The following is a 22371-nucleotide window of genomic DNA, read 5'->3' on the forward strand; positions in this document are numbered from 1 at the left end:
TCCTTGTGCCTCACAGAACAGTATTCCTAGCAAACCCTCAGAGCTGGAAGATGTCCCTTGCTCTGGCACAGCACTAAGCCCTGTACGTATGGCACTTAGCTCTGTACTCAGTGTCTTCAGTGCTACTGTCATTTGACTGACATTGTTGGAGAGTTTGTCGCTCACAGCTCCAATGGAGAAAAGCTTCCTTGCCGTTATTTGCCTGTTAGCTATTAATCAAAAGATGATTCTTTTTCCACAAGGCAGATGGAAGCAACTGGACCACCCCAAACCATCTCACTGAAAAAGACTGTTAAAAATGAGGCAAAAAAGATTAGCAGAAAGCAAGCTCCTTAAACATCTGTTTGCTATATTTGGATGGGGTCTTGGTGGATTTCAGCTGTAATGCTGTAACTGAAAAATATTTTTATTTTCTTTGTTTTAATCTGCTAGAAAATCTGAGGCCAGAGTGATTGAAAAGAGGCCAACTAGAGCCATCTAAAGATTATCCTAAATAGAATGGTGTTGGGAGGGTGGGAAGGTTTTTTGCTTTGTGCTAACAATTGTCAGGATTTGAGTGGAGCTTGAAATGCCATTTCAGAAATCTCTGAAGAGAGCTTTTGTATCCCTCAAGTTATTTCCTGAGATGTTGCATGGGTTCTTATTTTACTACTTCAAGCAAAACTAACTTATTTCCTGTTTATGGGTAGTGATTACCAGTCTCCTGGTAGAGAAAACTGAACAGGAAGCAGCCATTCATCTGATGAGTACTTTCCTATTTTCTAGCAGCTAACTTTTTTGAGTAAGGATAAAGAACTCTTCTACAGAAAAACCCTACACTTCCTTTGCAAAATTTGTCTGAAAATGTGTTTAAGATGCTCTGTCTTCTGGGCAGAAGTCTGGTCCTGTAACTCGTTACAGTGAACTTGAGGTACAAGAATTTACCTAGTAGCATTGCAAAACATGGTTAGTGCTTCCTGCTGCTTAGTTTTCATGGCAGATGGATCACTTAGGTGTATGGGGAACTTCTCAGGAATGTCCTTATATACTGAAATACATTTTTAGGTGTTGAAGTAGCTTTGAAAGTATGTCCTCAAATATCTAAGGAGCCTTTTCTTTAGGTCTGCAGGTGTTTTCTGTTATTTTTAATGAGCCTAGAGAGAAAAGCCATGCTGCAAAATATCAGCTACTGACAGTGAGCACCCATGAGATGCAGCCTTCTTCCATTAAAGATATGTGGTCACATAGGATTAACTGGGGGAAGTAATCTTGGGCAATGGGCTCATAGACCAATGCCAAATTGCTATTCACAGCCAGTAGTTTTACCAGAGAGCCTGTAGGCTCAAACTGACATAAACTTGATTCACCAGAGGGAATCCCATCATCAGTCATTTTCATTTAACTATCTGACATGTTGCGGATGATGTCTGGTCATGGCGACAGTGCCTGCCATGAAGGTTCATAAGAAGCATTTCATCACACAAACATTTTTGACATTCACTGCCACTCTTGCCTCCTGTGTTGAATGATTCTGGTTGTCATCAGGAATCAGGTGTGGATTTGGGAAGGAGTGCACTTAAACAGTATGGTGTTACAGCTCTGGATGCTGTTCCAGTGGTTCAGGGATGAAGCACATCTGTAAAGAGTTGGAGCTTAAAATAGCATTAGCAGAGACTGCCTTGTTGGATGCATTTATTTCCTTTTGATATTAAAGGGTCAGAGTGATATTGCTGGTGTAGGAGAGGAGTTCAGCTTTAACGTGTTATTTAGGTGTCTGACTTTGGGAGAGCCATTCAGGAAATCTACCTAATCAGTCCACATGCCTGAGGGACCAGTGATTTAAGAGAAGAACTTGCATTGGAAGACCCTTGCACAATGTGAGTGAAGTGCTATACTGATTGCCAGGGTGCTGATGCATACCACCTAAGGCAGGGTTCGAGCCAGCAGCTTTATATGTTTGAGGAGCAGCCTAGCTACCAGACAGTAGCAAAAATATCCTAGCTTTCGTTTCAATACAGGCAACAACCAACCAGGCACACAAAATTCATAAGACAGAAGAGGGGAGCTGTTAGGAGTTTGATTCTGTAGAGTGCTTAGGTCTCTTAGCTGGGGAGGCTAAGAGCTGGGGACTTGATGTCTGCATAAATGTAGGGATTTTTTGGTCAGGCTTTGAATACAAAGAACGCTAGGTCTTGTTTCTTCCTTTAAGTACAGCAAGCTCTTTACCTTTGCCTTATGTTGCCTCAGGGCTCTTGAATCCTGCAGCAACTGCTATGTTGTGTCTACGTTCAAAAGGATCATGAAGGGTGCTCATGTGACCTGTAACGGGGTGTGTAGGGCATTCATGGAGGATGAGCTGCCACGTGGGGCATGTTCATCCAGACAGCTCTCCTCTGCAGCCTGGAGTACTGAAGCATTGTTTTGGGGCTCAGATCACCTTCAGTGGGAGGTACCCAGGCAGACAACTTGACAAAGATGGAGGCTTTACTGGAAAGGTGACATGGCTGAACACTGGTGTCAAAGACTTTCTTCTGAAATTTGAGCTTCTCCAGCCCTTGGGGAGGGGTTGTGTGTGTCCAAGATGCTAATAACCAAGGCAGTCTCTGCTATGGCTATCTTCAAAACTGGTAATACCATATGGCCTAGTGGTTTGGGCATGCCTCTAAGCTGGCAGAGTAACAGACAATGTCTTCTTCCCTCCAGGTTGAGGGAGAACCTGGAACATGTCTCTATCACTCTGGACAAGTGTGGTCACCAGGAGACTGTTAGAGAAGGAGAGGGACATGGCCAAGTGTGAAGCATTAGGCACATGTGGAGGCTTCTGCCTGAAATTGTAGCTGCTTCAGGTTGTTAAATGGGAAAACCGGGGTTCTTTCATGGATTGCTCTCCTGAATTCAGTTGAATCTCTTCCACTGAAATGGTATTTAGTGTCTTAGAACCAGTTGTACTAAGCACTGAGGTAAGGATTGTACGCCAATAATCCTGATAGCACTAAATCAAAGAGCTGCTGTTTGTAGGGAGAAAACATGCCATATTTGTTCAAGGGAGCTACTGTTCTCTTGTGTGATGCTTGCAGTCCAGTGGAGTGTCTGAGCCCACCAGTCATCTTAGGGGGGCCCTTCTGGATGCATTTTTCATATACTGCCATGACCCCCAACTGTTGACTATTGGCTTCACTGAGGTTATACCCACAATAGGTCAAAACTGTATAGATTGAAGAAGTGCAGCAAGAATGTGGCAGGGTGGAGGAAGAAATTCTGCAGCTGTTATAGCATGGGGGTGGGACAGATAAGGAACACAAACACCAGTTTTTAATTTTAACTTGCATCTATTTATTAGCTGGGTGGTAAATTGCAGCTTAAAAGAGGAGGAAGAAAGGAGAACAATAAGGTTTAGATCTGTCACTTTGCCTACTCCTTCCATCAGTGGGATCAGGCACTTTCTAAAATAGCACTTAAAAGTGATGCTGGAAATTGATCTTAATTTGATGAAACTGGCAGATGTACTGTTTAGAAACAAGCACGCTGGTTTTCTACACATGGCAAGAATGCCGACAGATTCAAATAGCACTTTTATTAAAGGACAGTTAGCTTTAATAGTATGCTTCAGATGCCACGTTTCCCTTTAAAAAAGTAACTTAAAGCAAAAAGTCCTGCATTCATAAAACAGGAAAACTCCAGCTTTCATACTGCAGTAATTGATAGTAGAATATCATTTCAGGTTGCAAAGGCATATTAGTTTCTAGTCCAATATCCCTAAATTCATAATGCATTGGCAAGCTTATAAGGGTCATCTTCAAACAGCTTCTGCATTAACTAGATTATGCTCACCATGAAATGCAGTGTATAGTAGCAGTTAACTTCAACAGTAACAATGGTGGCTTTTTCATCAAAGGTTGTTGGGCGTTTGTTTATTGATTTGAATAAGATATTTGATTTCCAGGCCACTGTTTGCTATTGTCTGTCTTGCTTTTTTTATTTTTTTAGGGATGACTTGGAAAATGTGTCTCAGTGTTTACATGTTTTACCTCTTTAACTTTGCTACAGAAGAAATTGTAATAGTGTGGCTAGGCCTAGACACTGGGTATGTAAATCGTGAGATGCCCACTTTTTGGCTGAAGAGAATTAGGAGAATGTGGCTGCATGCATCAGACAAAAACTATGACTTTCTTCATCCTGTCAGTTGCAACAGAGCCTTATAATCACTAAGGTGTGTAATGCTGCTTTCTCTGCAAGGCATAGGATCTTCTAATGAAGATGAATAACATATGTTCTCCCTCTTTCTAAGAAAAGGTGTTCTGTTTTTTCTTCAGTTGTTTGGACATTGGGTTTCTAAAAAAAAAGACGTGGTAGGTAAGTAGAAAATATGTCAAATTGTAACTAAAAAAATCCTTTTTCTTCTCCCTCTAATTTTAATTAAGAAAATTAGTCATTTTTTGTATGGGAAGAGCTGGAAAAGACAGGCTATATAGGCTACCCTTCTCTAAATAGGAAAATAAATGGCAATCTTGATGGAATAAACTCAGTGCAAGCAACTGCAGAAGAGTTGCAATTGTGAAACTTGTTATTAATGACAGGATTTGAGGTCACAATTTATCCCCACTCTCCATGTCTGCTCCCTCTGAGACCAGACTAGTCTACTTACAAGTAAATTGGGCAAGTGTCACATAGGCCAGGTCTTTGGCTGGTGCTATCTCATCTGATCAATTCATACTAAGTGGGTATAGCCTTATTCATGCACTAATATGGAATTTGGCAGATGAAGCACAAGTTTAATCAGAGGAGAAATGGAAATTGTCTGCCTACATGCCTTGAGGATTAGTTACAGCTGAACTGTCTTTCCTCTTAAAGAGAAAAGTATTATTTTATAGATGCTGAATGTTCTTACATTATCACCTTAGTATATAGTGCATGATACATGACTTTAACCAGTGGTGCAGCTCATACAGTGTCTACTTGATAGTAGACAAAGTTATGTTAGAGATCTCTTTTGTTAAAGCTGAAAGTGAGAAACAAAAGGGGTGGGGGGGGGGGGAGACCCAGCTGTGAAAGGTGGTGTGCTTCTGTCTGACTTTAGAGACTTCACAAGATTCCTGGGCTGAGACAGCAAGCTGGTGAGAGGGTGGCACCAGGTAGGAGTGCTTCAGATTTTCTATGTGTGGAGACACAGAGCTCTAACTATGGCAAAATGTATGCAAGTGTATATTTAGTGTCTTAATGCAGAGCCTTGGTGTCCAAATGCCTGATGGAAATGTCTGAGCTGTTCTGTCACCAGCCTTATTTGCTGTTCCTTGGCTGGCAGGTTTGGTTCTAGCTGTGCTGTGGAGCCAGCTGCTGCACAGTGCCCTCAGGACTAGAAAGCTGTGGTAGAGTAGAATGAGAGAAACCTGAACCAAATGTTCTAGTTATAGTGGTGTAAACTCAGAAGGGGCATGCACTGCTCTGTGCTTGAGCGGGGAAGGTTCTGTTGCATCCCAGCACAACATGAATCTCCTAAAAGTAAAGAGGGGAGAACTGTAGTGAACCTGGCTAGGTGTATGCACTGGTATAGATGCATTTGGAGGTATTTTAGGTGCACCTTTCCTGGGAATGATGGAGCACAGGTCAGAAATGACCAAGCTAGCACTGACTAGGGCTATCCCTGGAAACAGGACAACTCTGTTATGCTAAAGCTTGTTAAGCTTGACAAGACTTAGCAGGCTCTTCTGGAGTGAATCAGTGAGACAGCTGCAACAGTCCTGTCAAGTCAGCATCTCCAGCAGGAGCTATTAGAGCACATGAGAAGCAGTTTTTCACAGAAAGTGCCTTGGTTTTTTAGGGGGTGGAGGAGAACTTCCAAGGAAATCGGGATCTGCACAGCTTCAAAATAACTGGGCAGAGTACTGGAAAACAGACTACCCACTGCTAATGCCTGGTAATGATTTGCATCTCTGTCCTGTGACCTACAAAATAAGGCTTGCTACCCAGCAGGTATCACTGGTCCAGGCACCTGGCTGTCAATCTGCCTTGGTGATGCTTTGTTCTCTATGAATCTAACACTAGAGGGATTACCAGGCATTGAAATAGTTGGCAGTGTTCTGACTACAGGAGAAGAAGATACATTTCAAGGAAAAGGCTATCAAGATCATAACTCCTACACTGGTGTGAGTGTATAACTAAGCAAATGAGGCAAAAATGAATAGTTTGAGGACAGCTTTGACTTCCTGAGGATTTTGGCGATATTGGACCTTTTCCTAGTGACACTCAGTATATGAAGGCCAGTGATTTGTGTGGATGTTTTTATAGATATAGCACTTTCCCATCCCACAAAAAAGTTTGGCTTCAGTGAATTGGTGTTTCTGATCCAGACTTATTCAACTGATTCATCCCTGATGGGTGCTACTAACCATATACTACTGTACCTTTGCATCTCTACTAAGAAGCCAAATGTATTTCAGCAAAGCCCTCAATAGGCCGTAGGGTGAGCTTGGGTTGATCAGATAAGGAGTACCCTCTTCTACTAGGGGAAGAGGGATTTGGGCTTTGGATGTCCAAGGTTGACTTCCCTTTAAAAGGGACCAAACAAGGTGAGTGCAGACTTCATTAGACAGATACAACATAATCTGGTGAAGGACAGAAGCATACCTGAGATGAACCAGAGTGTAATGCCTAGCTAAACATGAAAACACTTGAAAATTATAAAATCCAAGTTTGGATGGGGCAGTAGGGGAGAGGTACAGAGACAGAAAAATAATTCTCATAAAAATCACAAGCATGTCTTTCATTTGAGTTCTAGGGCTTTTCATTCTCTAGCTTGAATGTTTCAAGTAATGGGATTCTTGCTAATTCTCTCCCTTTCTCTTGTAGAAAATATGCTTTTCTTTCAATTTCCTAGGCTTAAATTATTTTTGTTTTAAATTACTCAATACTCTGGATGTCGACCCTTTTAAGCAGCTGATTTTAACACTAACTGAAATACTCTGAAGAATGCCTTTTATCTGAACTTAAGAGATTGTATGTGGTGGTCAGGAAGGAAATATGAAATGACATTGAAATATGGATCCTTGAATTCCAAACATGTCTCCCTTTACCTCACATTTTACTAATACAAGATAAACTGCTACAAATTAGAAGCATTAACTTGATAGGAAGGAGGAAGAAAACCATACTAGGCAAGAGGAGATGGCTAGGCAGGTAGCTTTCTGCAGATGGTGTGGTGGAAAAATAAGACATGTGGCTTCATAGCTGCTTCATACATACCACTACTCCACTCAGATCTGACAGTTACACACTTGCCACCAGAGAAGAGAGCAAACACATTGTTGGCTCGGCACACTTTAAAATGCATGTGCTGTCACACATGTGCCGCACTTTAAGCAGGGCAGCCAAATACCTAAGGCAGGCCAGCTTCATGCCAATTTTAATTTGCCAGTCAGGCCTGGCTAGCTATCACTTCTTTCCTTCAGCATATTTTGTGAGCTACTGTACAGCACTGACATCCAAGCCGAGCTGTATGAACCTCTTAAGCTAGATGACAGGAGGTCCTCTCTGTTTCACAGGGCTTTTGAGTACTGCTTTGTATTCTTTGCCGTGGACTAAAAGCTTGGTGTGGTTCCATCTTGGAACTGGATTTATGGGACGGATTTGTAGATGCAGAAACATTGGTAGCAAAGGATCTAGCATTAGTGTTGTAAAATGCAAAAAAAACCAAGTTGCAAATTATGTGAATTCTAGCAATATTTCCTGTAGTCATGCAATGTAAGCCTTTAATAGATGTTTTTGACTGCAGTGTGTCAGGTAGCACACAGCTGGATCTATGTGAATATTACCTGCTTTCTGCATGAAATGTGTAAGGAACCTATTTTCTGTCTAGTTACAGAATGGGTATGTTAGAATATTAACAAAACGCATGACTTTTCTGGAGCAGCACATTAGGGTCCTTTTTAATGGCATTGTATGATGGTTTGCCATGTTCATGTGTCAATGAGGTGAAAATGTTTAGCTGGGTAACACTTTTCTTTCACTTTATATGCAAGGCACAAAATGCAGAATGGAGCCTGATGCATAATAAGAGACTGAAGACAGAAGGAATGACTGACTACTTGGAGTGGAGAAACCTGCAAGTTTTCATTGAACTTTAATTGCAAAACACAGTTCTGTGGAGGGAGAGTGTTTGAAACAATGTGGGGGAGCTTTTGCTGAATCTGCCTGACCGTGTTTCCTCTGGACTCATTCCACAGCTGGGGCACTACAGGAACTGTAGAGCATTTACTCTTGGGTAACCTGGTGGGTCTGTCCTGGGGCCAGGGACCCTGGGAACTACCTACAGCTGCCCAGTGCAAATTGCATTCTTATCTTGCCTGCAGCTATTGACAATGAAGCTGATAGCAGCATCAATTTTACTGAGCAGCTGCAGGGTCCTGGGAGTTTCTGATTTGTGGAAATCCCTATTTTTTGGCCAGCTCTTGGACAGAGCTACTGACCTGGATTTTTTTTCTGCTTGCTCTATGTGAGTGTATTTGATTGTTGTCCCTGATTCCTGGCAATCAAGGTGACCTTGTGCATCACCCTGTCCATTTTCCTTTTTAGTATGGCAAGGTTGTTTCTAATAACTTGGCTGAGGTTTAGACTCAGTGCCAAGACAGCTTTGAACTGCATCACACTTCAAATAAAGCAGCTTCCCCAAAGTCTCAGTGGGTCACTTTTGATATAGATTTGAACAATGCAGGACAAATCCTCTGTCAAGTGAAGCCCCATTTCAAGGCAGCTTCAGCAACCAGTTCAGGGTTCCCCTTGCATGAATCTCCTTGTGGCACAGAGCCAGAGATAACAGGTTTGTGTCATCTCTCTGTGCAGCCCCTGGGCAGGGTGCCTTGCCAAGGCTGCAGCATGCTCTCAGTCCAGTGATTCCCCTGCTACTGGAATAGCCCCAAAGAAGTTACTGTCATAACTGCAGATGGCTGGGGGGCTGCTTGGAATTGCTCTCTGACTAGGCTGGCTGCCTGGGGATTTGAGGAGTAGAGTAAGTGACGCATAAACATCCTTGCTGCTTTGTCTTGTTCTTGTCTTGAAAATCAGAAGGCTTTGCCCTGGGGTGAAAGCAGAAAGTTCCTTTGCATGGCAACTTGAAACTGCCATAATTAATACCTTTTAAAAACCTGGCTGGCCAGTTACTAGTGCAGTCTAACAGACTGTAATAATATCTTTTTACCTCTGAAATATGTAGGGAAATAGGAAGAAAGTGAGAACAATTTTTATAATTGTACAACTGGAAATAAACCCAAAAATGCCAACAGAAAAAAATGCCAGAAATTTTGCAGTCTGGGAAGAAGCAGCCTGTTCTAATAATGATAGCAAATACGATAAGATATGAAGCAATTTGTCAGTGCAGACTTTTGCCATTAATAAGCCAAGCTGTCCCTTGAAGACAGCCTTTAACTCAATTACAGCTGGGTTTGTAGCTCAGCAAATTAAATTACCCTAAACTTCAGAAGGGTTTGGAAGAATGAAATACAATTTTTGTTACAAAAACACCACCCATAATCAGTTATATTATGCCTAGGCAAGGATCCTGACCCCTTAATTGGCTTAGGGCACTCTTTCTATCTGGGGATGCTAATATTTAAGGATGCCCAAGATACTATGTGAATCCAGATGCTTTTCCCAGATCCCCAAGGTTCTGTTTTGCTCCTAATCAGATGCCACAGTCAGTTGCCATTAACTGTCTGTATTTGCCTGCACAGGTACCTGCCAAGGCTTGTAATTTAGGCTGCATGAGTGTACCTGTCTTGTTCCATGTTTTGTTCCCTTGAAGAGTAAAGATTGCTAGGGCGTAATGCAACATCACAGGGAGATACAGCATGCTAAGTTTTGTGGTATGAAGTGCTGACTTGCTCTGATTTTCAGTTCCCAGAACAAAATTGCAGGGCTTCTTCCCCATGATAACTGTCTGCCTGTTCCATTGCCCTGGTATGACTGTTTGTGGATCAGAGACATCAGCCACTTTACTGAAATGACCAACATAAACAATTAAACTATGTATTTTTTTTAGCTGGATCCCTTCAATGATTGTTTTCAACACAACTTTGCTGAAGGGTTATTTTTAACTTGAATAATTTTAGTGCTTCTATTTTCTGTATGACCTTGCAAACAATTGCATCCAAACAAATGAGGCCTTGGGGATGGGAAGGTGTGGCTGGATTGGGCTAGACTGGAAAGTAGTTCTTAAGGCAGGTTTCCAGCCCAAAAATGCCCTTTCTGGAAATGTAGTGCCAGGTCTGATGCTACCAATAGATAAGAAAAAAATAGAAGAAAGGAAGGGACCACCTTAACCTCAGTCACTTTTCATTTTATGCCATCTATCTTAATTTTTATGTAATTGAAATATTCCTCTTGAGTCACCTTGATGTTTTCTCTTTATCAATTTCCAGTGTAATTGGGATACAGGCTGTATCACCCATGTCCAACTGAGAGTTGAGGTAATTTTTGGCAAGTGGTGTGAGAAGGCTTATTCTGTAGTTGATTTTACCCTCTTTGCCCTTTGCTGAACAAAACCTAATATGCAGTTTAGAGAAATTCCACTGTACCACATTGAGGTTCCAACTCTACTCATGCAAGTAATTCTGCTGAATTGAAGACAACTATTTGTCAACGTATGAGTTACCCCTGTAAATAAGCCTTGCATGATCAAATCCTCCATTTCCTGCAGAAAAGAGAGGGATTACTTCTCATGGCTGGCATGGTAATTAACAGGATTTGGGAAATACATTCTTGCAGCTGCTTTCAAAATGAACTTCAAAGATTCCATTAATCCCTGCCTCAATAAAAAAAAATAAAATTGTGATTACAATGTCTTTGGAGAAATATCTGCTTAATATTTTAATTCAAAATATGCTAATAACCTAAATATTAAGCAAGCTACTGTTTGTGCTAATTATGTTGATTGCTTTTGGTGTTGGTGTAAATATTCTGTTTAGAACATTATATTGAATCTGAATACAAAATCAGTAGGTTCTTACTGTGCTGATTTATAAATTACAGCCCAGCAATGGCAAAAGTAGGCCACAGTGAAAGTTCTTGTCTGTGATATTAGAATATTTAAAACCAGCACTGTAAGTGGGTTTTTATATCCCAGACAGTGAATTCTTTCTGCCCAGTTCCATCAGGTACCTCCTTGTTTAACCTGAAAGTGTACTGGGTGCTGAAGCTCTGTTGTCTGTGTACACTCAGAGGTGCCTGTTCTGAGGATTTACCTCAAGCCAAAAGCTCAGTCTGGATGAAAGTGAACAACAATTCACACCTCTTAATTTGAGGCAAATGCCCTCTGTGAGCAACCCCATGACTAAGGCACTCTGCCCATTGGGTAGAGTATGCATTTTGTATAGACATGTAAATAAAATGTGTTTTACATGGACAAGGACCGCATTGCAAGCAAAATAACCCAGGAGGGGGAACTGCAGCCCTGTCTTTCAACTACCCTGAGAAGCCCCAGTTCTTCAAGGTCACTCCTTCAGTTCCCATTGCTTTTTCTGTGCCTGGCTGTCTGCTAGATCAACAGGAGGGCCAGGGCCTCCCACCAGCATGCCTCCCTCATGGGAGTCATGGGTTCACCCTGAGTAAACAGTACCTAAACCTGCATATCCTCCTTCCTGGGGAAATGCAGCAAGCAGTACCTCAGCAGTCAACCTGATGAATAGCTTTTCACTCGGGTTGCAGCTTCTATTGACAGCTATACCTTGAGTACAGTGCTTTCCTTCTGTGTTTGAAAGTAGTGTTTGAGACTTAATTTGCACCAGTGTAAATGACTGACAAAGATGCAAGGATATGAATGCTGTGGTCCATGTTGTGTCCTTTATAAAAAAATGAAATTGTGAAGAGATTGTACCTTCCCCAGATCATTGCAATAGCAAGAGCCAGGCACTGGTCCACAGTGTCCAGAAGGAAAATAATCTGTAGTTACCCATAGCCTTATTGTTAATTTCTGACAAATTACTGTGGTTTCTGGGATGGCAATGTGCATGTGTGTGCATACTCATATGCTTTCAGTGACTACAAAAGTCATAGAAAACCAATGCTGGTCACTGTGCCAACTTCTAGCCACTGTTGTTTGAATACCATCAGTTCATCTCAGCCCATCTGTGGAATTTTAACTTATTAAAATAGCTATAGGAGAGCCTTAATAAAATTAAGGACAATCAAGAGCTAGTCAAGTAGAACAGTTTGACCCATGAAGATAATTGCAGAAATTGTCGGAGTGCCAGGGATTGTTTAGTTTAGACGGCCAGTATAGAAGGATGGGTTCTGGCACTCTTGCTGTGGCAATATTATGCTGCCCTAGCAATGCAAGACAGCCAGAAAACTGGCTGTAGAAGACTCCCTTTGTGTAAAGGAGCACACAGAGAAGGTGCTACATAGGTAAGAGTAGAGGCCATATCCTTAACAACTGAGATCCTAGGGTGAAAGCAGCCAGGGAAAAGTGGTCTCCAGAAAGCTACTTTGACCAGAAATACAAGCTTGGTCATAACCAGGAGTGGTCTCCTTTGTACTGAAGTATATGTTGATAAATATTTTTCCTTTCTGTCAGGTGCTCAGAAAATGTGGTCTGTGATTTCTTAGTGATGTGAGACAAATATCAGGCATGTTATCAGTTTTACTCATCGTTCAGACAAAATATTCACTAGTTGTTCTGTACCTGATGCAATTACCTTAAATGTGGGCTTTGAAGGACACTTTCATCTCAAATATTGAGTACCACATCTATAAAAATATGGGAAAAAAGTAGAGGAACTTGTAAAGGAGGCACAAATAGAGCAGTAAGGAAAGTTTACTTGTGTAACTTCTAATGCAATTTTCATTACTATATTCAAGCTTCTCTCTGGGATTCTTCAGTTCTGTCTGCAGATGTTCTTTAGGTGACTAGCTGTTACTGATGTGAATGAACCTGTATGTCACAGAAGTTGGTTTGGGATTTGCCATTTGGCTGTATTGCAGATCAATTCTGAGAAGACTTATAACAGGAGAGAGTGAGTGAAATGGCAGAATTTGTGTATGGCTCTACAGCAGTACACTTTCTTTCCTAGCTGTTCCTCTTCATGCTTTTTGATAAATAATTCCAAAAAATACAGTGGTGCTACAATTCCAGTCCCATTACTTAGAGGCCAGGTAGTCCTTGCAGCTTCAGTAAACAGAAATTTTTGTCACAGCAGCATCATTTTTCCTGCTCTTAACTTTTTATCTTAAACATAGTAATATCTTCTGTCCTTCTTGTTAACAAATTATTTACTGTGTTGTGGTTAAAAGTAATGTTTTTCACACTGGAATGTGTGAAATGCTGAGTGCTATAGTTTCAAGTCAATACATGACATTAGAAAGAGGTGGTCAAACATAGTGAAACAGATCTCCAGTAAAGAAGAGTTTAACCTAATTAATCACATTGACATCCTGAATTCTACAGAGTGTATCTACTCATCCCAGGTCATAGCTGCTTGGTTCTTGCCTGTACTTAAATTCTGGATCTTCACTTAGTTTCTGACATATAGCTTGTGCTCTTTGCTAGAACGTGAAAGAAAAGCAATTGCAAAATTCCCATTTATTTCAGTAGGCTCAGGTTATCACCTTCATCAAGTAATTATTTTTAAGTGGCATGTATGCATAATGTATTGATCTACCAGCAATAACTGATGTTCCCCTCAATGCCCACTGCTTGTTTTTAAAATTAATATGTTGTCTTCTGGGTTTTTCAATAGTAAATGTATACCTGGTGTTAAAAAGCATGGCAAACCTGGGTTCTTGGAACCAGGGGAGTTGAATATATTGTGCCTGGACAGGAGGTACACTGAAAAGGAGACTATGTGAAATATGTAGGACCCACATTTGATAGTTTTCTGTTCTATGGTTTTAATCCAGATTTCTCCAATTCATTCTGTACCTTTTAGGAAGTGTGCATGCTAATGTAATGTCCTCAAAATTCTGCCTAGGGGAAACTAAAAAATGTACTATGAACCTTCAGGCAGTAATGATTACATAAGTATGCTTTGAGATCTACCTGTGCCTATAGTCTAATGAATGTCAACTGTCGCTTACTTCAGTAATCTAAAACTGTTATCTTCAAAGATCAACCAACACTAAGTAACAATCAGCCTGTAAGAAATTTGTTTCTTATATTGTTTCTGGATAAAGTCAACCCTAATTGTCCTAATTTGAAGAACTGTACAGGAAGTATTTAGTCCTGAAAAACAGCAGGTAGAAATTACTGTATCTCCTGATCATTCTGCTGTTGACTACAAAGCTTTCCTTACTTGGAAAACAGGAAAAATCCTTAAGCAGATATTTACAGTGACATTTTTATTTGCAGGAAGGTTATAAACTTCATAAATTTAAAATTTATTTTTCAGTACTTTTTTAATTTAAAGGCTAAAGCAGCTGAACTCTTTAATTAAAGCAGAAGGCTATGAAAAAATAAGACGCTTATGAAATAGTTTGATTCAATTTATAACTCTTACAGAGAAAACTTTGTATGGGGAACAGATGGTATTGCAGAATAAAGGCTTGCTTTGCACACAGCTGCCTGACGCACAGCCATTTTTGTGCTGTATTATACCAACATGTGTTTCTTTGTCACACATGTAATGCCTTTTGTTAGGGATGGACCTGGTAGCAAGACAAGGCTTAAGAAAAGCTTAGGATATGCACAGACTTCACTGCTGTTCCTCTTGTTATTCGGAAGCTCTGTACTCACTGACATTTCATATGTGTCAGTGAAATTATTTTTGTCCTGAGTCAAGTTTACACTGACTTTCTGCTACTCACTTTACAAAAACTTTCCACCATTTCTATTCTCCTAATTCTACCCTTGGATGCTCTTTCATTCTTTGATGTAGAAAAAATAGACTTTTGAAAATCTGCAGCCACTGCTTTACTGGGATACAGCCTGCTGTACCTTGTTGGCCCTGCACTGAGAAGAAGGAGCAGAATAATGTTATTACTGATAGGGCCCATTTGCCTGAACTTTCTGACAGTTTCATGTCCCTGATCTTGGGCTTTCTGTGGCTCATCAAAAACCAAACAACTGCTCTGCCCCCCAAAATTCTGTAATCAACACCTGGCTACAATCCCTAACACTAAGGCACTAATTGGAAGCATAACTGAAAAGGTCAAGCTATTTCAAGACAAGAACAGAATGTAAGATTAAAGGCAAAAATTAGACTTGGGGGTACAGGGGGGGCTAGAAGAATGAGTAGAAAAGCTGCCGCAGTAATTTAACATTCTTCTTGAAAAGTCCTCTGGGCTGCAAATTCACTTTTGACCTTAGTTTGTACACCTATGGGACTAATTTAGTACAATTTTTCATACCACATTAGCTGCTGTGTATAGCACAGAATTTAACAGGAAAGTAAACCAGTTTTCTTACTGGGACTTTTGGCATATGGCAGTAGTCCTTTTTCCTTCCTCTTCTGACAAATTGTGAGTGACTTTGATTTTGGAGACATTTTTAATGATGTGCTTTGATGTTCTGTAAAACCACTGAGTTAATATAGCCCCAAGCAGTCATAAACTATGTTTCCTCCTACGCAACATAGCAACAAAACTGTTTATCCTGTTTTACTGTATAATCATTACGGTTTTGCACTCATGTTCATTTTGGCTCTGTTTCTTCTTTGATGCCTAGTGGGAAGTTTATTCAGTGCTTCTGTCCTTGTGCTTGCCTTAGACAATGCTGGGGAATTTTAGAAGCAATCTTCGAATGAAAGAAGCTGGCTATAAGTTATAAGAAACAGAAAGTGTTAGACTGCTTTTATCTTTTAAAATATGGTCAGCAACTTTGGGGTTTTCTGCTTAAAAGCACAACTCTGAAATTAAGATTTTTCTTGTATTTCATTTATTTTAATTTGATCTATTGCATTTGAGGACAATATCTGTTTCATCAGCTTTTGGAGGGCTTTCATCCATTGCTTCTTCAAAACACCCTTAGTAACTCCTTTTCATGTTTAGTCCTCTTGTGCTCTGAAAGACATTAGAAAGCTAAGCTTTGTTTTGCAGCCTGTGGTAGCATCATGAAAGATAATGAAAGAAGCAAGAAAATCCAGCTTCTAATAATACCAGCATTTTGAAAATGTTTTTTAAAAAAAGGTCCATTGAATGTATTGAAATAAAAGGCTAAAGGTTTTGCAAGTAGATGATCACATTGTATAAGGCTTTTTCATAAGTTTCAATGCCTTGTTAATGAAAAATTGATTTTCACTTTCAAATCCATTGCACTCACTTGGAGGACAGTACAGTGCTTACAGACCAAAATATGTATATAACTGAAGGAAAGGCTATCAGAAGCTTGTTTGGCAGACTTTCAGGCTTCATTCTGTGTATGTCCAATGGTCACCAATCAAATGAATGGCTGTAGAATACTTAGACTGATTTCAGGCTTAAAGAAAAATCTTGACCTCATGAACAGAAAAACCTGCATTGACCAAAGCCAAATTTTTATTCATTTTCTATGACTACTTTCCCTTCTGCTTGAAGGAAGATCCTGAGAAATGAAATAAATGTGTGGATCCATATTCCAGCACCCCATCAATAGCAGACTGAACCTGACAGGTATAGCCTAGGGAAGAAAGAGAAGCTTTCATAAAGGCTAAGTAGCACAGCCTGAAAACACTCAGGAAATAAGACAACTTGAAAAAGTATTTAAAAATAATCAGGGGAGGGAAAAGCAATATAGCTACCATTTTATAGATAGGAAAAATCCAGTATTTTAGGTTTTTGGGAGGTCCCATTAAATTAACACTAAAATCTAGTTTCAGATATGGATTGAAATTGGAATATGGAAATATCAACCACACTTTAAATAAAGGTATAAAGGTTAATATCTTTAGCAAAACTTGTCAGGTGGATTTATTGATCTCTGACTGTTGGTAACTTTCACTTTTGTGAAAGATATTTATCCCTTTAGAATTCCATTCTTTGATGTTATTGGCTAAGTTTTCTCTCCTGTCTTAGGTCTGAGGCTCCAGGGAGAAAAAAAATAATTTCCATCATATGAGGAGACTGTAGCTGTGCTTATAGACTCAGTTATTTTCTCTGGGGATCCTCTGTTTCATTGCACAGAGCGAGAGATGAGGCAGAGCCAGTACAGCAGATGTATATGCACTGAAGTCTACCATGGAAAAGATAAGAAAACCCACCACTGGCATGTGGATGCATGATAGACCATATGTAGCTCTCTTGTATTCTCCTGAGGGATTTGAAGAGTTTGCTTCCCTCCTCTGGCTTCTATAATAAGAGCTAAGAGTACACATGAAGGTTTTGTACTTATGTTGTGATTAGCTCCATGTACACAGAAGACCCTAATACCACTGCTGTGGGAGATGAACAGTAACCAGAGCAGTAGGGAAGGTTTTAACCAGGTATTCTAGAGTAAATACCTTCAGATAAGTATGCCTGTGTGAATTTTCATAAGAGAATTGATATCACTGTCCATATTTTGGTACAAGCCATTTGGTTTGCAATGCTTCTGTAGCTGTTAACTTTCCTGATGCATGAGGATATGCTGCCCCTGATGGCTGAATGCAGTTGGATTTATCCACTGAATTTAATATTCTGAGTTTTTTATATGTACAACCCTAGAGGACAAATTCTTTAGTCTATTTCAGTAATACACACAAGTATGAGTAATTTTGCATAAGAAATGCAAGTTTTGCCATACTTGCTAAAGTAACAATTCCACCTGTGGGATGCTTTCTCTGGGCGATGCAGCATGATTTTCATGGAGTGACCATTTCTAAGCTAGAAAGTTACCTAGTAGTGTAACCACACTAATGCAGCCCTGCCACTGTGAATATTTATTCTGACTGTGCTGGTGTGTGCCACATGTTGCTTAGTAGAGTGACTTAAATCAGTTTGTTTCACGGAAAGTCATGAGGCTATTCTTTGGACAGTGACTTGAAGTGCGAAGTTCCATCTCCACTTGTGGCCATGGCAGAAAGATGAGTCTTCTGGCCAAAGTCAGGTCAGAAGAATCATGGAAATGGAGGCACAGCAGGGACCTGAAGAGATATCCTACTGTAGCTCATACCCTTGCACTGCTGGAAACTTGATTACATGTATTCCATCACTAATGTGATAATTATACACAGTTACATGTATAGTTGCACAGCGGTACCTAAATGGTACTAAGTTATTCCTGTTCTGACTGGTAGTGTTTCAAAGCAACATTGCATGAGGGTGGATGACTATCCAAGTTATTAAGGGAAAATCAGGGTGTAACTGCTAGTAATTCCAAGGGGAAAATGCACATTCAAGTTTTTTCTAACCAGTTGTTTTGTGTCCCCCCCCCCCCCCCCCCCCCCCCCCAACAGAGACAAGGAACCGGAGCTACAAATGGAAAAGACAAGACATCTGGTGAGAATGGTAAGAGTATTTCTTGATGGAGAATATTGAGTTGGATTGAGCCAAAATGTTTTTTACTGTAATGATAGATGTCAGGTAGCACCATCCATGGTTTCATATCTTATCTTTTGAATGTGTTTTAAAAAATGGAAGGGCTTCAGTGGGATTGTTTTCTTTATATTTGTATGTTCAAACCATCTAAAGTAGAGACCTGATTCTGAGCTTGTACATGGTAAACAAAAGGACTCTGTAGAAGTCAATGCAGATACAAATGGGGCTAGAACAACACAGTGTTAAGTATGTGAAAAGAACACCAAGAGACCAGAAGTATTATGAGCAGCTGCTATGTGAATGGGGAAGGTGAACAAAAGTAAACTAATTACAAAGGAGTTGCTCATAAACATGTTTTCTGTGGTCTGATTCATCCCACCTAATTTTAGGCCCATAACTAAGATACCAAAGTTAGAAGCCACTTGCACAGAGCTCATTTGAGTGTTGCTAGAGATAGGGCATAGATAGAGTAGCTCACATGGAAGGACCATATGGCAAATAGGCTCCTAACTTCAGAACTCTATATGAGTGAATCTGGACTTATGCTGCACTGCTCTAAGGGGTGAGTCATTGGTGGTTTTTTGGACTTTAACAAAGGGGTGGGCTGGAACCAATTTCTGCCCCTTAAGTGGCACAAAGGATTCTAATTGGAAAATGTTGATTTCCAGCCCCCTGCAACCCCCCCCAGTCAAACTAAATTTTCAGTGAAAACAAATTGTTTTTTTTACCTGAAATCTCATCTTATTTCCTATAGGAGACAGAAATGCTTTATACACAAATGATCACCTGATTAAAATCCAGTTACCGTCAGAAACATTTTTCAAAGGAAAACATTTTGATCAGCTTTCTTACCCAGCTGAATGAGGCAGCATCAGTTTGTAGACATTCGTGAATAAGATGAGGATTGAACTATGTAAATATGCTGTCTGCCTCTGTTTGATCATCCAGTTCTAATTAAAATACTGTGTTCTGGTAGTCCGTCCCATCTACTGAAAAGCATGAAGAATACAAGTCTCTTCTCTGAAAAGCCATGGGTTTTCTGAGATAGTATATTTGAGCAGTTATTTTGGATATATATTTTGGCTTTTAGGTGTTGGTCTGAACAGAATTTTTGGGCCCTTTGAGGCAACACATCTTAAAACATTAAGAGACTTCTTTATGCTTAGTTGTCCTATTACAGAGAGGTGACTTTCCCATAAGGGCTGTTTGCATAACATTACAGTAAATGAAATCCATAGATGATGTTCCCAATATGATAAAACACAAATTAGAGTGGAAAAAAAATATTTTGGCTTGTTAGTGTCTTGAATTAGTGGCAACAAATGTACCCTGACAGCAAAGCTGTTTGCATTCTCAAGTTAACAGGAAAGGAAGGCAAGCAAAATTATGTCAGCCATTTGGGCAGCATGGGAAGCATGTTTTCCTCTTTACTGTTTGAGCATGTTATGAACTGAGCTCATTTGCCTTGAATTTCTTCCCAAATAAAATTGTCCTGTTGTCAAGTTTAGCTTAGATTTACTGATCCTGCAGCCTTTTTAAAAGCAAATTCTTTTTTTCTCAAAGGGAATTTTGAGTGAGAAAGGACTTCATCATTAATTCACAAATATATACGATTCTAGTTATAGCATAGTTTTAGGTGGAATATAAACAGGCAGATGCACAGTTAATCTTGGATAAATACATACCAATTATTTTTTGTAATGAAATATAATGAAAAAGCCTGTCACCTACGTAAAATAGAGGTGCAGCAGGGGAGATGGAATAGAATCCTCTGGTCTCCCCAATCCACATGCTTGCATGAAAATAAAGCAGAATCAGAACTTTGAAGCTGAGATTGAATTCTAAATCAAAGAAGCAGAAATGTATAGATCTTTGTCCTTATTAGCTCTGTGTAGTTAGAACTCAAGTAGAAGTGATTTATTCCTCTGAAAATTGGGGGGTGCTGTAAACCCACATACACAATATAAATCCTCATTATATGCTTTTTGGCCAGAAGTCTGCAATATGTTCATGTCTTAAATTTTCATTGTGGCTGTTACAAGCCTCTTCATATGTTTGTCTCCCTGTCAAAAGGAAACTTTCCCTCTTGTGGAAGAGGGGGCAGGGAGGAGAAATCAAACCCCCTTTCATCTTTTTTTAAAAAAGTCATGCTATGAAAATGGGTGCAAAGGCAAACTAGTCTGGTCACTATCCTTGCTCTTGATTACAAGATCAGGAAAAGCTGCTGAAAACTAGCCCTAACAACAAATGGGGTCAGCTGGTTTTGGAATTTTTGATTCACACAGTGGGGATACTGCTATGGGTAAAGTTTTGTTTGTGCATTCATTGTAGAAAATGAACTTTGGGCCTGTCTCTGGGCTGGCCCAAAACTGGAGAAAATAAAACTGATGACTGTGGCAGTCAGCATTCTCCCTCTTTGAAGACATGTATGGTGTTGCTGTTACTGTAAAGCATTCAGGGAAATTCAATCTCCGAAGATTCCTTTTATAGTAGTGATAGTTTTGGTAGACACGTACAAATGCTTGTTCTTGTTGACCTTTGTTAGATAGCAGCATTATATCTGTAGTTGTATTTAGTTCCTACCACCACAGCAGTGGTCTCTGAGTTAGCCTCCCTTCCAGTGGAGAATTTTATCACACACACAATGCAGGCTCAGTCCTGATGTCTACAGAACTGGCACTGCCTTGTTCTGGCAGCCTTGCTTGTTGGCTCAGGGGGATGAGCAATGGAAAAGACTGAGCTTCAGAAAAGCCAGTAGTGTGGAGCAGTGATATGCCACAGTACAAGAGTTTGTGATATTGGGAGAAGCAAATCCCATACTCAAACTGTACTGGTTGTCATGCTGATGAATGGACTGTTGTACCTACATGGGACCTTCATTCATCAGCAGTTATCTTCCCTCAGCTGCCTTCTTGAACAGTCTTCCAGACTGCTAGGTGGTGAGGTATGGGGGGCAAAGCTCCTTCTCTTCCAGAGCACCGGTCACGAGCAGACAGGATTCCTCTCCACTGTATTTTGTGTAATATGTACCACCATATCTTATTGGGTTTTATGCAGCAACAGGTCTGGTAGTTCTTGAAGCTGTATCAGTATTAGAAATACTGAATAACCACTTGTGCTGGAGTAGCTTTTACACACACTGAGAGTTTTGCTGTTAACCTTCGATGACCTCACTGGATGCTGGTCAAGCCCTAGATGACATTTGTCTCTCTTGACCTTTTAAACAAGTTGTAGTTTGTCCTTTTACAGGTTTTGATCAAAATTAGAGGGTGATTCATGTCTTCCTAAGGAAGAGTGACTCTTGCATTAGTGTGCTCTCATGGTACATCAGTGGCTAATGAAGCCAATGGAAGAGCTCCTGATAGCTTCAGCAGGCATTGTGTAACGCTTAGTAGCTTTTCCATCCAAAACATACTATTGCTGTAGTTTATAATATAAACACACTATATTGTCAGGGAAGTCTATGTCGCTTCATCCTGTTGTCAGAGTGGGAAGAACAAAAATATTATTGGGAGTAAACTATATAAACTAGTTTTCCTGGGTGAAAACTGGTTAAAGGACTATTTTTAAAGAAAAACCACCCTAATAATTAGCAGCAATACTATGCATACAGAAGCATAGGTATAAAAAACTTGTTGTACGTAGGAGCCATGTAACTGCAGCTGCCATAACATCACTGGGTCTTGAAGGACCTCAGTCTACCTGAAAGCCATGACATATTTATGCATGCCATTATGAGCTTAACTTGTAAACTCTATTATATAATGCTGTTCTCCATGGTAGAAAATTGAAAGGGAAGGCAGCAGTACTATCTGCATGCACCATCTCCTATATGAATCTGACTTAGTCTAATAGTCAGTGTGGGATAAGAAGCTATAATTTCCTTTTTGCTCACCTGGTTTGATTAATCTGGCCTATCATGTTTGCAAATGCATCCTAAATGAAAACAGGATGTTCCTAATGTACTATTCTTACTACCTT

The 22371-nt window shown here is 40.1% G+C and overlaps 1 protein-coding gene across 1 annotated transcript in view; it reads left to right on the top strand.

Annotated features, from left to right (window-relative positions):
* PCP4 (Purkinje cell protein 4) overlaps positions 1–22371 on the top strand; it is a 55555-nt gene that overhangs the window by 1618 nt on the left and 31566 nt on the right. Inside the window, exon 2 of the mRNA XM_049835289.1 lies at positions 18309–18360. Coding sequence (XP_049691246.1) covers positions 18309–18360 — 52 coding nt within the window. The remainder of the gene's footprint in view (positions 1–18308; positions 18361–22371) is intronic.

Source organism: Accipiter gentilis, chromosome 32, assembly GCF_929443795.1.
Source record: "Accipiter gentilis chromosome 32, bAccGen1.1, whole genome shotgun sequence".
Lineage (NCBI taxonomy): Eukaryota > Metazoa > Chordata > Aves > Accipitriformes > Accipitridae > Astur > Astur gentilis.